This window comes from Mustela lutreola, chromosome 12 (assembly GCF_030435805.1).
Source record: "Mustela lutreola isolate mMusLut2 chromosome 12, mMusLut2.pri, whole genome shotgun sequence".
NCBI lineage: Eukaryota > Metazoa > Chordata > Mammalia > Carnivora > Mustelidae > Mustela > Mustela lutreola.
The window spans coordinates 47,661,422-47,677,918 of NC_081301.1; the positions used below are offsets into that span (position 1 = coordinate 47,661,422).

At 42.5% G+C, this 16,497-nt stretch overlaps 1 protein-coding gene and 1 pseudogene across 1 annotated transcript; both read right to left on the minus strand.

Moving 5' to 3' along the window:
• Positions 1 to 8,084: 8,084 nt before the first annotated feature.
• LOC131812130 (interferon alpha-1/2-like) lies at positions 8,085 to 8,672 on the minus strand. Its single transcript, XM_059141232.1, has one exon. It carries the CDS (start codon positions 8,670 to 8,672, stop codon positions 8,085 to 8,087), a length of 588 nt encoding a protein of 195 aa, XP_058997215.1.
• A 5,188-nt stretch (positions 8,673 to 13,860) lies between these two features.
• LOC131812611 (interferon alpha-1/2-like) lies at positions 13,861 to 14,422 on the minus strand (annotated as a pseudogene).
• Between the last annotated feature and the right edge of the window lie 2,075 nt (positions 14,423 to 16,497).

The window sequence follows — 16,497 nt, forward strand, 5'->3', positions numbered from 1 at the left end:
TTAACTTTTAAACCTGTTTATCTCAACAATACCTTTCATTAAAAAAAAAACTTTTTTGAACATTCATTATTATAGTCATATTTTATCCTTCATTGTATCTACCTTTATTGTTTGTATATGCATACGGATTTTTCTTTTAAAAAATTTTGGGTTACAACTTCTTCTAATAGCTCAAAATTATACCCTAAATCTAGCACAGGTCTTTGTTCTACTCTCCAGCCTGAGCAAAGTCTCTCCACTTATCTTATCAACTCCTTTTTAATAAATTCTTTTTAAAAAGTTTCATCTTTATAGTCATATTCCATACCTACATCGTGTTTACTCTTTGTGTGTGTGTGTGTGTGTGTGTGTGTGTGTGTTTTATTCATTCTTTAAAATTTGGGAGATAGTGTCTTTTAGGAAACTAAAATACTTCCAACATTAAGTGGATGACTCTGTTCTAGTCACCAATCTAATATATATACATATATTTTTCTTTATTTAATTTTTTTATCTGAACTCTTTGTACCCTATTTCTTACCCCCATGATTTGGGTTTCTTCTGATTTAGTTAGAGCACATTTTCCTGGGGTCCTTGTCACCCTTTTAGTATTTTATTCACTCCTTCATATATTCTTATCTGGATAAAAGGACAAAGTGGGAAAATGCACTGCAAAACAAAACAAAAAAACAAACAAACAAACAAGAGGCAGTACTGAAGGCTAGGGACCTAATCAATATGGACTTTTGTAATATGTCAGATCTAGAGTTCAGAATGATGATTGTCAAGGTGACAGATGGCCTCCAAAAAGACATGGAAGATATTAGAGAAACCCCGTCTGCAGAAATAAAGGTCCTTTCTGAGAAATAAAAGAACTAAAATCTAACCAAGTTAAAATCAAAAAAGCTATTAATGAGGTACAATAAAAACTAGAGGCTCTTACTGCTAGGATAAATGAGGCAGAGGAGAGAATTAGTGATATAGAAGACCAGATGACAGAGAAGAAAGAAGCTGAGGAAAAGAGAGACAAAGAATGACTAGACCATTAGGGGAGAATTCGAGAGATAAGTGACACCATAAGACAAAACAACATTAGAGTAATTGGGATTCCAGAAGAAGAAGAAAGAGAGAGGGGAGCAGAAGGTAAATTGGAGAGAAATATTGTAGAGAATTTCCCTAATATGGCAAAGGAAACAAGCATCAAGATCCCAGAGGCACAGAGAACTTCCCTCAAAATCAATAAGAATAGGTCCACACCCCGTCAGTTAATAGTAAAATTTACAAGTCTTAGTGACAAAAAGAAAATCCTGAAAGCAGCAAGGGACAGGAAGTCTGTAACATACAATGGTAAAAATATTAGATTGGCAACAGACTTATCCACAGAGACCTGGCAGGCCAGAAAGAACTGGTGTGATATATTCAGAGCACTCAAGGAGAAGAACATGCAGCCAAGAATACTATATCCAGCTAGGCTATCATTGAAAATCGAAGGAGAGATAAAAAAAACTTCCAGGAAGAACAAAAACAAAAACAATTTGTAAACACCAAAACAGTTCTACAGGAAATATTGAAGGGGGTCCTCTAAGCAAAGAGAGAGTCCAAAAGTAGTAGACCAGAAAGGAAGAGAGACAATACACAGTAAGAGTAACCTTACAGGCAATACAGTGGCACTAAATGCATATCTCTCAATAGTTACCCTGAATGTAAATGAGCTAAATGCCCCAAGCAAAAGACACAGGGTATCAGAAAGGATAAAAAAATCAAAACCCATCAATATGCTGCCTACAAGAAACTCATTTGAGACCCAAAAATACCTCCAGATTTAAAGTGAGGGGGTGGAAAATAATTTACTATGCTAATAGACATCAAAACAAAACTGAGGTGGCAATCCTTATATCAGATGAATTAGATTTCAAGACAAAGACTGTAATAAGAGATGAGGAAGGACACTATACCATACTCAAAGGGTTTGTCCAACAAGGTCTAACAATTGGATGTATCTATGCCAATAACATTGGAGCAGCCAATTTTATAAATCAATAACAAAATCAAAGAAACACAGTGACAAGAATACAATAATAGTAGGGGACTTAACACTCCCCTCACTGAAATGGACAGACCATCCAAACAAAAGATCAACAAGGAAATAAAGGCCTTAAGTGACACACTGAAATGCAGGGACATAACAGATATATTCAGAACATTCCATCTCAAAGCAAAAAAAAAAAAAAAAAAAAAAAAAACAAACACATTCTCTTCCAGTGCACATAGAACATTCTCCAGAATACATCACATCCTGGGTCCTAAATCAGGTCTCACCCAGTATCAAAAGATTGGGATCATTCCCTGCACACTTTCAAACCACAATGCTCTGAAGCTAGAACTCCATCAGAATGAAATTTGGAAAGAACCCAAATACATGGAGACTAAAGAGCATCCGTCTTAAGAATGAATGTGTCAACCAGGAAATTAAAGAAGAATTGAAAAAATTAATGGAAACAAATGATGATGAAAACAGAATGGTTCAAAATCTGGGGGACACAGCAAAGGCAGTCCTGAGAGGAAAATATATAGCAATACAAACCTTTCTCAAGAAACAAGAAAGGTCTCACATACACGACCTAACCCTACACATAAAGGACCTGGAGAAAGAACAACAAGGAAAGCCTAAACCCAGCAGGAGAAGAGAAGTAATAAAGATCCAGAGCAGAAATCAATGAAATAGACACACACACACAAAAAATATTGAACAAATCGATGAAACCAGGAGCTGGTTCTTTCAAAGAATGAATAAGATTGATAAACCCCTGGGCAAGACTGATCAAAAAGAAAACAAAAAGGAACCAAATAAAATAAATCATGAATGAAAGAGGAGAGACCACAACCAACATGAAAGAAATACAAACAATTATAAGAACATATTATGAGCAACTATACGCCAGCAGATTTGACAATTTGACAATCTTCCAGATTTAACAATCTGGAAGAAATGGATACATTCCCAGAGACATATAAACTACCACAACTGAAACAGGAAGAAGGAGAAAACCTGAACAGATCTATAACCAGTAAGGAGATTGAAGCAGTCATCAAAAACTCTCCAAACAAACAAGAGCCCAGGGCCAGACGGCTTCCCAGGGGAATTCTAGAAACATTTAAAGAAGAACTCATTCCTATTCTCCTGAAACTGCTCCAAAAATAGAAATGGAAGGAAAACTTCCAAACTCATTTTATGAGGCCAGCATTACCTTGATCCCCAAACCAGACAAGGATCCCATCAAAAAGAATTATAGACCAATATCCTTGATGAACACAGATGCAAAAATTCTCACCAAAACACTAGCCAATAGGATCCAACAGTACATTAAAAGAATGACTTTCCATGACCAAGTGGGATTTAATCCTGAGCTGCAAGGTTGGTTCAACATCCTCAAATCAATCAATGTGATACAATACATTATGTGATACACTACATTATGTGATACAATACATTACTAAAAGAAAGAATAAGAACCATATGATACTCCCAATAGATGCTGAAAAAGCATTGGACAAAGGAAAGCATCCGTTCCTGTTCAAAATTCTTCAAAGTGTAGGGATAGAGGGTACATACCTCAATATCATCAAAGCCATCTAATGAAAAACCCACCACAAATATCATTCACAGTGGAGAAAAATGGAGAGTTTTTCCAATAAGTTCAGGGAACACGGCCGGGATGTCCATTACCACCACTGCTATTGAACACAGTAGTAGAAGTCCTAGCCTCAGCAATCAGACAACAAAAAGAAATTAAAGGCATCCAAACTGGCAAAGAAGAAATCAAACTATCACTCTTTGCAGATGAGATGATACTATATGTGGAAAACCCAAAAGACATCAGTCCAAATCTGCTAGAATTTGTATAGGAATTCAGTAATGTGTCAGGATATAAAATCAATGCACAGAAATCACTTGCATTTCTTTACACCAAAACAAGACAGAAGAAAGAGAGAGTAAGGCATCAACCCCGTTAACAATTGCTCCCCAAACCACAAGATACCTAGGAATATACTTAATCAAAGAGGAAAGAATTCGTATTGAATCCTATAAAGTACTCATGGAAGAAACTGAGGAAGACACAAGGAAATGGAAAAATGTTCCACGCTCATGGATTGGAAGAACAAATATTGTGAAAATTTCTACGCTACCTAAAGCAATTGACACATTTGATGCAATCCCTATCAAAAGCCCATCCATTTTTTTCAAAGAAATGGAACAAAGAATCTTACAATTTAAATGGAACCAGAAAAGACCTCAAATAGCCAGAGGAACACTGAAAAAGAAAGCGAAAGTGGGTGGCATCACAATTACAGATTTCAAAAGACATTAGATTTTTCTGCCAGTGAGATCTAGGTTTGCAGCTGGCACTAGACTGACCCTCCTTCTTTGAACACATTGCAGGCTGCTGTCCTGTCAGGGTCACCCGTGGTGGGGACACTACCATGGGCCACATCTGCCTAGAAGAACTCTGTGCTGCCAGCGTCCACTTGAAGCGTCTCAGTCTGGGGAAGGACCCAGAGAGACAGTTGACTCGATGCTGCCCTACTGTCCTACTGTTCCACCTCCTGAGGATAAGTCACTAAACCAGTGGACACTTCCCCATTTCCATTCTCCTTCCAGGTTCCCACACTGCTGTTGACTTCCAACACTTTCATGTTTCCAGAGTCAGCTGTGGTTTTCTAAGCAAAGGAGTGTCCTACTCCTGGTGTAACGAGAACGTAGGCAGTGCTCCAACACAGGTACAGTTGAGCTCCGGGATTCTTTGCTGAGGGGCCCTGGAATTAGCATGTTTCTGTGTGGGACCAGACATCTGGGGGCCTTGAGCTCCACAGCACAGGAATCAGCTGACAGGGAGGGTGAGGGAGGGCAAGTGGGCACTCTGGTTCCTGAAGCTGCCAAAGCTTGGCTGTCTGTGTGTGGCCAGTAGTGCAGGGTGAGTCTCCCAGCCTGACTGTGGACAACCAACGCTGAGCCCTGCCTCCTCTACCTCCCCTGGCAGACTGAAGAGCAATGCCTGGGGATGGAAAGTTGGTTGGGGTTGAGGCGCCTGGCTGGCTCAGTCCTTTAAGCATCAGCCTTGAGCTCAGGTCATCACCTCGTGGTCCTAGGATCGAGTCCTACATTAGGCCATCTGCTTAGTGCGGAGTGCTCCATCTGACCAACCCCCCTCCCAGGCTCTGCCTCTCTGTCTCTCTCAAATAAAGAAATAAAATCTTTAAAAAAATGTTGGCAGGGATGTTCATTCCCCTCGCCCCTGAATTTGGCCTTTGCTGCTTCGTTCTGCAACACTTTCCAGTATTTAATAATCAATAACACTGGATTGAAATCAACTATGGCGATAGGGATTTTCAGGACAAGACTTATTCTTTGTCATAGAGTAAGGAAATGGGTTTATGACAGCATTAAAATCTCTGGGTGTCCACAAGTAGGCTTTTTGTAGCTGGAAGGGAGATCCTTAGGAAGGGGTCCCATTTTGGTCACAACCGTTGTCACATTTGGCCACCGGGGGCGGCCTCCCAAAGAGGAAGCTGCACTAGGCTACCCTTCAACCTGTTCTGCTTTCTGTTTCCTTTCAGCCACAGCTGCTATTCCATCACATTGGATGGAAATGGGAGCAAAGCCTCTCCAGCAGGTGGCTCTGCAAAACCTAGAGATTTCAATGCATTTTTGCTTTCTACTTGCTTTCTTGTGCTGCTCCTAGGAAAACCTTTAAGCTGACATGACAGCAAAACAGAAAGCTGTTGTGTGAACAGGCTGAGAGGTCAAGAGAGTGAATGCCAAGGGGGCTGTGGGGACTTCTGCCTTGGCAAGGAAGGTAACTGTTAGGACAGGGGAGTGTGTTCTGGAATGAGAATGCGGTGGTGGGTAGAGGGCAGGGTGGGTGCCAGAAGTTAAGGAAATAGCATGTTCTTCTGCACTTCCACTACATATTTATTCTCAACTCTCAGATGTTTGCAGAAGGCACTGGTGAAAAATAAAAACCCTTCTTGGCAATGGGGCATGAATGGGTCAGCCTTTTCTAGAATTCACAACAGAATTCCAGTTTGAGAGGCTGCCTCCTTTGCAAGTCAGGTACTACAGTGTAGGCAACACTGTTCCCAAGAATTTTGTAGGAGGAGACGAACAATATTCTCATATATAGCTGTCAGAATTAAGATAAGACCATCGCTACCATATTTAGCCATTCTGTAGGACGATGCACTGCTAGGTGCCTTTCAGTGCATGAGTTCAGTGAATATTCATGCTATTTTGTCAAAATTGTTAAACCTGCTTTTACTCCTGAATTATGCACAACTCACTATTGCTCCACGGATTTCCATGATTCATGTATTTTCAGCTTATTGGACCAATGATTTTTCATTGCTCTAAATATTAGGAGAGAGAATGCTTAACCGGGCTTCCCCCCTTTATTTTTGAAGAAAGTCTGTCACTGTTTATGTGCATGAGAATCTCGTGATGTGGATATCCACCAAACATTGTGGTATTCCGAACGTGAGGAAATACTAGCAGCGAGCAACAGAGAAGAATTCTTAAAACATCAAACTCTCTAAAAAACAGCAATGGGGTATTATGCTGCTGTAGGAAACAGTGTCACAAGGAGGACTTAGGGAAACTAATAATTAAGCTGATAATTCTGGGAAACATGATTTTATCTGTCGTAATAGATAATTTGATGAAGGATTGAATGAGTTATCCATTTCTGCCAAGTGAATTCTTAAAGCCAAGAGGCTCACTGATGTGCAAGGAAGTAAGAACCAAGACAGGATAAACCACCATCAGTAGTTCAGTCATGAAAAATAAATACAACATTAAACATATTAACATGATTTGCAGAACATCGAATCCATGAAATCACTCAGGAAAAAAGAAATGACATAAAAAGGCAAACCATGCCCAGAATTACGAACCCCATTATTCCCAGATCCCATGGAATATTCTTCTCCAAGTCAGACGCACTCTTATTCATGCTCCCACCCGCTCCAGGGTGGTCTCTGCTTATGCATTCCACCAAATCGACTCTCAGGAAGGTCAGCAAAGGCTTCTGTGTTTCTGACATCACAGGCAGTTTCAATCCACATCTTCCAGGAATCCGCTGATGGTCTTTGAAGCACATTTACTTCCTTGAAGACACTCACCAGCATCCTCCCTTATCCCTATGCTGTATGGCCAAGAGTCCACCGTCTCCTTTGTGGCTCTTCTCTCCTGTCCCTTCAATGGTTGAAGAGCCTCAGAATCAAGTTTTGTCTGTTTCTCATATGACACGGTCTCCCTGTGTGACCACCTCTGTTTCTGGCTTTGCCTGCTAGATGTGGACATCAGCCGTGGCGTTTCTTGTCAACTGCCAGCTCACCTGCCCCCGACACCGGACATACGTGTCTCCATGTCTGCCAGTGACCTGTCGAGGGGTCCACAGATTTTCTGTGTGCACTTCCTGTGTGCTTCTACCTCTCTACTCAGGCAGCAGGTGAGAGAAGTCACTTCCTTTCCTTCTTCATTAAAACACTAAATAAGAGGATTGTTTTTAGATCCCATCCCTACAGCAACCATATATATATATATCCCTACAGCCAAAGATGTAGACATCAGGATATGTATTTGTTATGTCCTGTAACCTAAGGTCAACATGCAAGTTGTCTTAGAGAAAGTCAGTTGTCATTTCCAACGTTAATGCAGTATGACGGTAAATGCATTCTGCTGTCCAATTTCCAACAGAGTTACACAATCAGACTGGTGTGACTCTTTGAAAACCCTTTTGTCCTTAAAGTTCCATAAAGAAAAAATGATAAACTGATTACATATTATAAATATATTTTATTATATTCTGCTATGTAAAGGTGCACATCATGTTATATGAAAACTGAATCCTATCAATATTTACATAAATAAATATTTAAATAGATAAATAGACACGAGCAAGGTCATTTGTAAGCAACTACTGCTTGTAGAGTTGACATGTTCTGAAAACACGTGACAAATTGCCTGTGTTCATGTCTTCACGACAGCAGAAATGTGAATATCTGACACGCCAGAACTCCAGAAGTGTGATATTATCAGTCAGAAGGAATCATTTCCATGTTGAAAGGGGTGTCCACTTCCCGCTCCTTAGTCTCTTATGTAAGGCTGTTGATGCATACAAGGGTTTCATGATCTCTGCTCGGACCATCTCCCAGGCACAAGGGCTGTATTGCTTCTCTTGCAGATAGAGGGAGATTCTCTGGAAGTAGTTCCTCAGGATGGAGTCCCCATTCACCAGGGGCAGCTCTCCCACCCCTGCCTCCAGCAGGGTACAGGCTTCCAGGTGGCCCAGCTGCTCAGAAAGTCCTGAGCACAATTCCTCCAGGAGGGTCGTGTTCCAGGGAGCAGGTGAGGCCTCTGTGCAGAAGAGGTGGAAGGTCTTCTGGTTCGTCACATGGACGACAGAGAGGGCTTGAGCCTTCTGCAGCTGCTTGTTGTTGAAGGCCTCCTGGGGGAAGCCAAAGTCGTTTGTATAGTTGTCACAGGAGCTAGCAGATAGTCTCCTCATTTGTCGCAGGAGCATCAGGGCCCTCCAGTGCAGCAGGTCGTGGTCCTGAGGCAGGTCACATCCCAGAGAGTCTAGGGAGTGGCAGCTGAGCACCACCAGGGCCACCAAGAAGGAGCAGGATAGGGCCATCAGGGATCCTACCGATGCTGTTGGCCTGGCTGGGGTGGGCACGTCTGGGAACCGTGGCTCTAGCTCCTCTGAACATCTTCTCCTGTGCGTGTGGTTTAAGTAGGGGACACAGGAGTTTTCGATTTCTGAACGTTTCCCTTTCTTTCTACTTCTCTTTTTGCTTTCCTTTCTACACTTTCTCCTGGGATGTAGAGCATGGGTTTCTCAACCATTTCTTCTTCCTATTGCCACCTCCTGTCACAGTCTTTTGAATATTTTTGTTTTTGAACCTTCCAACAAAACTTGGTAACATGGATCTACATACAGTCTTTATAGTTATGTATGTATAGCTCTGCTTAATAGATTAAAAAGAAAGTGTTCATTTTACTCCGTTTATTTAATTCAGTGTTTAGATGGACAAAAATTTCAACTGAGAACTATATTTTAAGCTACTTATTCTTTACTGGATATCTAAATATGATGAATGACTTCTCAATTTTTCTTATTTAAATGGAAATATAAAAGTACAATGCTAATTAAGAATTTGTAGAAAGACATAATAATATCAGTGTCCCTAGATACTGAGAATCATTCCAAATTGCTAACAGCCAATGAATTATTCAATTATTTATTGGATGTTTTTTTTGTGTACTGTATTTTCATGGCCTCAATTAACTTCTCTTGCGCTAGATACGCACCAAGTTATTATCAAAATATTTTTTCTATTTATACCAGTTAGAATTCTTGATGCAATGAATAAGTTTTGAATAATTAAATCATGATGTAGAATCTACTTGTATTTCATTTCCAAAGTCCACATCAAAACAAGGCTCAAACACCAGCAACATCCACAAGACAACCCATGGCATGTTGAAGCCTTGTTCCGAACCCTAGAACTACTTGTTACATTGTTGGAAGCAACTGGACAAGTGTTCCCTCTGGTTGGGGGGATGCCGTTATGTGGGAGAGACCAGGCCACTACAGAGTAGGGTGGACGGGAAATAGCTCACGACCATGGCGAACCTGAAACAACTCAGGACTTTCTGCTCACTTTTACTGGGAATGTATCTGCTCTATTTTTTTTTTAAGGGTATTTTTGTTGAAGTTCATGGCTTATAATGCTAGCAGAGTCTGTTCATTCCAGGAAAGTTTTTGTTTGTGTTTGTTTGTCTTTCTTTGCTTGCTCTGGAGGAAAATCTCCCACCAGGGGACAGACTTCTACATACAACACGAGCCTCTGTGCACACCTGGTCACTGTCTAGCCCACCTTGCCCCCTCGCTGGCAGCCTCCCCTAAAGACTGTGACGGGCCACAGAACAGCAGCCTCCTGCTCCTATCTCCTCTCTGCTCCTGCCCCTGTGACATCACTGCAGTGGGGACATTCCCTCAGGTCAACAATAGTCACCAGGAGAAAAGAAAACAACAAGGCTTCTGCTAGGAGAGTTTTGAAAAAACCTGGAAGTTTCAAACAACTTGTGTTCTTCTTTGTGGCTTTGTAATTGGAAGTAAAAGGGCCAGACAGAAACCACAAAGGAAAAGGAAGCAGCTGTGTGAATGGGCAGGAGAGGCTCCGGAGGAGGGAAGGGGGAGGGGAGCTCACAGGAGGTTTCTCCACTGGGGAGAGGGAAACTCTGTGATTGGAGAGTGAAAGGATGGGATCTCGGAGGGCGTGGAGGAAGGGGACATGTGCTGTACCAGAACACATCGAGTATGCGGACATAGGTACAGTGTATATGTATACATAATACATTATTGTGTATATAATTACAGTCAATGGATAGTCACCCGTTACGAAGGGGTATTTAATTTTTTTTCACAATGATATTTTGGAGGATGATCATTATTACAACAGCTCTAGGAATATTTCCACCTCACTTTACATCTGGGGAAACTGAGCTGCAGAGAGCTCCAGTGAGGTTCTCATGATCAAACAGGGAGATGGAAGCAGAATTCCAGATGCAGGGCACAGTCCTATAGCCCATGGGATAAATTCCTGTCTGAGGTTCCTCTTGGGAAATTCTGAATCTTCCCTTCTGCCACACTTCCTGGAGATCATCCTTCCCTGGTGGCGTCCCACCTGCACTGGCTGCCCCATCGCTGTGCCCTTCACAGGTTCCCCTTCTGCTTCTCAGTCTTAAATGTCAAAGATTCTCTGAAGCTTTAGGGCATCTTCTTATTCCACTCTCATGTCAGACGGAAGGACTTTCAGCACCGTGCCTCGATTTCCAAATACGGAAGACACATTTCGATTTAATGTCTCCAGGATGTGCATTGTTGGAGAGTCCAGACTCACCCCTGCATCTCCAGTGGGAAGTGTGCTGTCCCCTCTTCCTGACATTCCTCCTGCAGTCCTCTGGTCACAGATACCTTTGGCCTCTAGCACTGTGGAGAGGTAGCCTCAGACTATTCTAGAATGATTGCTTTCCCCCTCCCTCTACTGACAAAGCCAGCAGATGTCCCTCTGCTCTTCACAGAGGGTGACTAGTGGAGATTCCGAAGGTACAACTCAAAAAACCTGTGGGCTCCACCAACTAGGGAGGCCTGGACATTGTAGCTGTCCAGTGGAAGCACACAGAGCCTCGAGCCAGGCTTCCGTAACAGTTCAAGTTCCTACCAGTGCCTTCTCCTGGCCAGTGTGATTGAAAGCTCCTTTCTCTCCTGATACCAGCGCTGAGACTGGCCCTGGTACCTCAGCTGTGAGTGGATCTAAGAAGAGTTGTTGTTTTCTGTCTTCTTGCATTTGGGGGTTGTTGGTTTGTTTTGTTGCTGCAGCTGTGACGTCAGGAACAATGTTCCAACAGGTTCAGTGTTGATCCAGAAACCAGAGGATCCTGCAATATGTGAACACGTGAACAACTTTAGCTAGCTCTGTCCTGCGGACGGCGGCCCTTAGGGACAGTCCTGCCACAGAGACATTTTACCCACAATGCTGAGTAACTTAACTCAACACATTGTATGGCTGAAGCAGAAAGAGGAGGATTTAGAAAGATGGAACTCATGGCTATGTGGCTTAGTGTTGTAGGTCAAGAATATAATTTCCAGGTCCCTTTCCCACTTTCTTCCTTTTTATCATTTCCCTTTCCTTATGTCCTCATTTGAAGAGGAAGAGTTGGGTTGCCTGATTTTGACTCAGACGCCTTCCAAGGTAGTCACTCTGTTTCTTCTGTCTCAGATGGAGACGGATTTTCTGGTAGCACATCTTCAAGGCCAGGGCAGGGCCCTCAAATCCATGGGAGGCTCCCCCACTCCCATTGCAGGTACCACGCAGGTTTCCAGTGTTCTGGCTGCCCCAGCAGGGATGGGTTCAGGGGAGGAAGAGTGTGAAGCTCAGCAGCAGCATCTCGTGGAGGACAGACTTGGCATGGACCTCCTGGAACTGGCAACCACCCACCTTGTCGCAGTGGAGGTGTCCCTGGTTCCGGAGAAGGGACTGATGCTCCTCCTCTGTTCAGAAGCAGTGGGTCCCCCTGTGAAGCTGCCCGTGGCCAGGAGGCAGCTCACAGCCCAGAGCTGAGATGCTGCTGGGGGAACCAGTAGGATCCCCTCAGAGGGGCTGGGCGCTGCACCTGAGGGCTTCTGATGGCCTGGGGGAACAGTGGGCGGTGCCCTGTCCCCTCATTCATCTTCAGTTCTTTCTATTCATGAGTCTTCAATAGGAGAGCGTGTTTTCATTTGCAGAATATTCCGATACACTTTATATGCCTTTTCATTTTTGTTTGCTTTTCTTTAGATATGCTTTACATGGCTTAGAAGACATTAGAGGGTATCACCCATTTCAATTACTTTTTTGTTTTTTTATGGAAGTTTAATTAGCCCAAAGAACATAAATCTCTCAGATGTATACTCTATCTATAGTCACTAGCTTCTGTTCTGTTCCTCACCTTTCCTCTGTCAGCAGTATGGTTTCCTGGTGAGTAATTCAGTCAAAAACAGCCGGTGCCCTTGGTCACAACCCTTCTACTTCCCGGCTTCATGTACTCTTTCCATGTACCCTTTGCTATGATGCAATTCCTTGAAACCTTTCTCGGCTTTGAAATAGACTCTTATCCAATATTCGCTCTTATACTACTGCCTGAGGAACATTCCACCTTTGTTTGCAGTGTGGCTCTTTTCTCCCTTAACCAGGGGAGGTTTGAGGCACCATATCTCATTCTACGCTCTTTTCCCAGGCAACCACTTCCCTCCCTGGGTTTTCTGTGAATGAATGGCAGGATCAAGGATCCATAATTTTTCTTTTGATTTGTTTATTTTGTTTTGTTTAAAGATTTTATTTAACTATTTGACACACAGAGAGAGAGACAGTGAACACAATCAGGGACAGTGTGAGAGGGAGAAGCAGACTCCCAGCTGAACACGGAGCTTGACACAGGGCTTGATCCGGGACCCCGTCATCCTGACCTGAGCCTAAGGCAGACACTTAATCTACTGAGCTACTTGGGTGACCCTGAACGATCCATTTGCTAAAGAATATTCGCACTTGGGTGTCTACAGTGTGATGTGGAATGTATCTGGTGCTTTTCATTTTATTTCCTGACATGTCTGCTTCCTTTTCTACTTACAAAATTCATGTTTTCCCTTCTTCTCACTCTTCCCTTTAACATAACTGATATTAATTCACTACAATTTTGTCCCAGGGTTAGTTTTTGTACAAAATCCAAGATACAGACACTGCATTGGACTTGGGAAGTCTGCCTTTCCCGTGACGACAGCATGCAAAGTGACTTCCAGGAAGTCGATGCGATTACTTCTAATGTGAAAACAAAGTAATGACTGAGAGTGGTACAGTCCATTCTTTCATCAGGTTGTAATCAGACTAGTTTCCTGCTTCAATTAGAAACAAACGCAAGAAGTTTTCTATAGAAACATTTAATGATCAGAAAATAAAGTATTTAATACATGTAAAATATATACAATTCTCTTAACCACAAAGGGAAGATACAACTAATATAATACAATAAAAAAGAACTTAAATCTTATAAATAGTGAAATAAATAAATAAAGAGTTAAGTAGGCAGATCAGCATGGTCATCTGAAAGCAACAGGTGTTTGTAACGTTGACTTCATGTTGCCTAATATTCCTGAATACATGTGACAAAGTGATTCAGTTCATGTCATGATGACAGCAGAAATGAGAGTCTTTGATACCACAGGACACATGGGACTGTGATAGTATTCTTCAGAGAGAACCATTTCGATGTTGAAATGGGTGTCATTTCCCGCTCCTTAGACTCCTTTGCAAGGCTGTTGATGCATACAAGGGTTTCATGATCTCTGCTCGGACCGTCTCCCAGGCACAAGGGCTGTATTGCTTCTCTTGCAGATAGAGAGAGATTCTCTGGAAGTAGTTCCTCAGGATGGAGTCCCCATTCACCAGGGGCAGCTCTCCCACCCCCACCTCCTGCAGGGGACAGGCTTCCAGGTGGCCCAGCTGCTCAGAAAGTCCCGAGCACAATTCCTCCAGGAGGGTCGTGTTCCAAGGAGCAGGTGAGGCCTCTGTGCAGAAGAGGTGGAAGGTCTTCTGGTTCGTCACATGGATGACAGAGAGGGCGTGAGCCTTCTGTAGCGCCTTGCCGTCAAACACCTCCTGGGGGAAGCCAAAGTTGTTTGTTAGTTGTCACAGGAGCTAGCAGACAGTCTCCTCATTTGTCGCTGGAGCATCAGGGCCCTCCAGTGCAGCAGGCCGTGGTCCTGAGGCAGGTCACATCCCTGAGAGCCGAGGGAGTGGCAGCTGAGCACCACCAGGCCACCAAGAAGGAGCAGGACAGGGCCATCGGGGATCCTACAGATGCTGTTGGCCTGGCTGGTGTGGGCACTTCTGGGACCCATGGCTCTAGCTCCTCTGAACATCTTCTCTTATGCGTGAGGCTTAAGTAGGGGACATAGGAGTTTTTAATTTCTGTATGTTTCCCTTACTTTCTACTTCTCTTTTTGCTTTCCTTTCTACACTTTCTACTTGGGTTGGAGCATGGGTTTCTCAACCATGCATTATTTTCTTTAAGTATTATCCTTGCCTCCAGAATCTTTTTGGATTTTTTTTTTAATTGTAACTTTGAAGAAAACTTTATAGCAGGGAGACACAGTATGTATCGTTATATATTGTATTTTTGTCTGTTCTTTAAGATTAAAAAAAATGTATAACATTTATCCAATTCAGGGTTGAGAATAACTGAAAATATTAAGCTAATCGTTATAGTTCAAAGCTATTGATGCTCATGTATATAAGTAAATTTGATGACTGACTTATAATTTCTGTACATTTATACAGTGAAGTATATGGAGTACATATGCAAATTAACAATTTCAAATTGGATATAATGAATTCAGTGTACCTGAATATTTACAATCAATTTAGATTGCTAAATGCAGGTGAAAACTGGAATGATTACTTAACATGTGTTTTTTAGTGAACTGAATTTGAATGTTGCCTCATATGACAAAAATCATTATTTTAAGATTTTTATTTATTTATTTGACGAGAGAAAGATACACAGAGAGAGTACAAGTAGACAGAGCAACAGGCAGACAGTGAGGGAGAAGCAGGCTCCCAACGAGCAGGGAGCCTGATGCAAGGCTCCATCCCAGCATCCTGGGATCATGACGTGAGCTGACAGCAGCTGCAAAACTGACTGAGCCCCCCAGTCACCAAGACAACCTCATCTTTAACTTCACCCACTACTACGTACTCTGGGAGGTATTGTCAAAATATTTTTTCTGTTTAACACTAGATAGTTACTGAGGTGTTGAATGAGTTTTGTAGAGATAAATCATAAAATTTAATTTATTTGTGTTTTCATTTCCAAACCCTGCGTCACAACAGGCCTCAAACATCAGCAATGGCCACAAGACACCACTGGCAGCTCACCAGTAAGAAAGATCACCTGTCCAGGTAAAACTCTGAGACCCAGGAAATGATGGAGAGAAACTCCTCCAATCCTAAAGGATTCCTGTTATTCCTAGGTTTGTCACATTGACCTTATAGACAGTTTGTGTCCTCCAAGAATTCTGTGCCATTTCTTCTTATGTAATATCCTTGAAAACCAATGAAAGACAATATATACCAAGGTTTTTTAGAGTGCTCCAAGGCATTGCAAGTGCCCCCAGCAGGAAGCCTGGTTCTTGTCTGGGAAGAGGAGGTGTCAAGGTTCTAATTCCAGATGACGGGATTTTTCCAGCAGCACCTCACTGACAAGGTAGTTATCATATCTACTAAGCTCTTTCATCTGCAGTGACTGAGTGTCCTCCACCTGGGCTCTCCTGGGCTCATTCCTGAGGACAGGTTCACCATGACCTGAGGACTCTAGATTCCCCTGATGTGCAGGGGCTGGTTTCCTTGTTAGCAAAAAACTTAATGGCCCTACATCCTTGCCCTTGCCCTTGCCCCTGGAGTGTTTGTGTCCGGGACCCTCTCAGTACTCACCTCTTCCTCTCCTGACCAGGTATCAAAGGTGTCAACAACCCCCAGATGCTGAGGGTCCTCTTTAGTTTTCTCCAAGTAGAGGAAAGACCAATTATAATCCTTTCACCTTGAATAAGGGAATACATTTATTGTGCCATCACAGCTCCTAATTTTCTTTTTTTTTCACTGTTTTAAAGTAAGCTCCACCCACATTTTCTTTTAAAGTAAGACTAACGTGGGCCTTGAACCCAAAGTCTGACATCAAGCCCTGAAGTTAGAGTAAGAATCATATCCTCAACCAACTGAGCCACCCAGGATCTCTCATTGTTCAAGTTTTCCTGAAACTAGGGAACACCTGTTACATCCAAAATTTTTGAGCTGAGCACAGGGATTTCACTCACTGGGTCTCTCAGGAGAATCTTCCAGCACAGAAACTGAAGACTTTCACTA

Excerpts from the sequence above, each read along its gene's own strand:
- LOC131812130 (XM_059141232.1), bottom strand. The coding sequence starts at position 8,672 with ATGGCCCTATCCTGCTCCTTCTTGGTGGCCCTGGTGGTGCTCAGCTGC.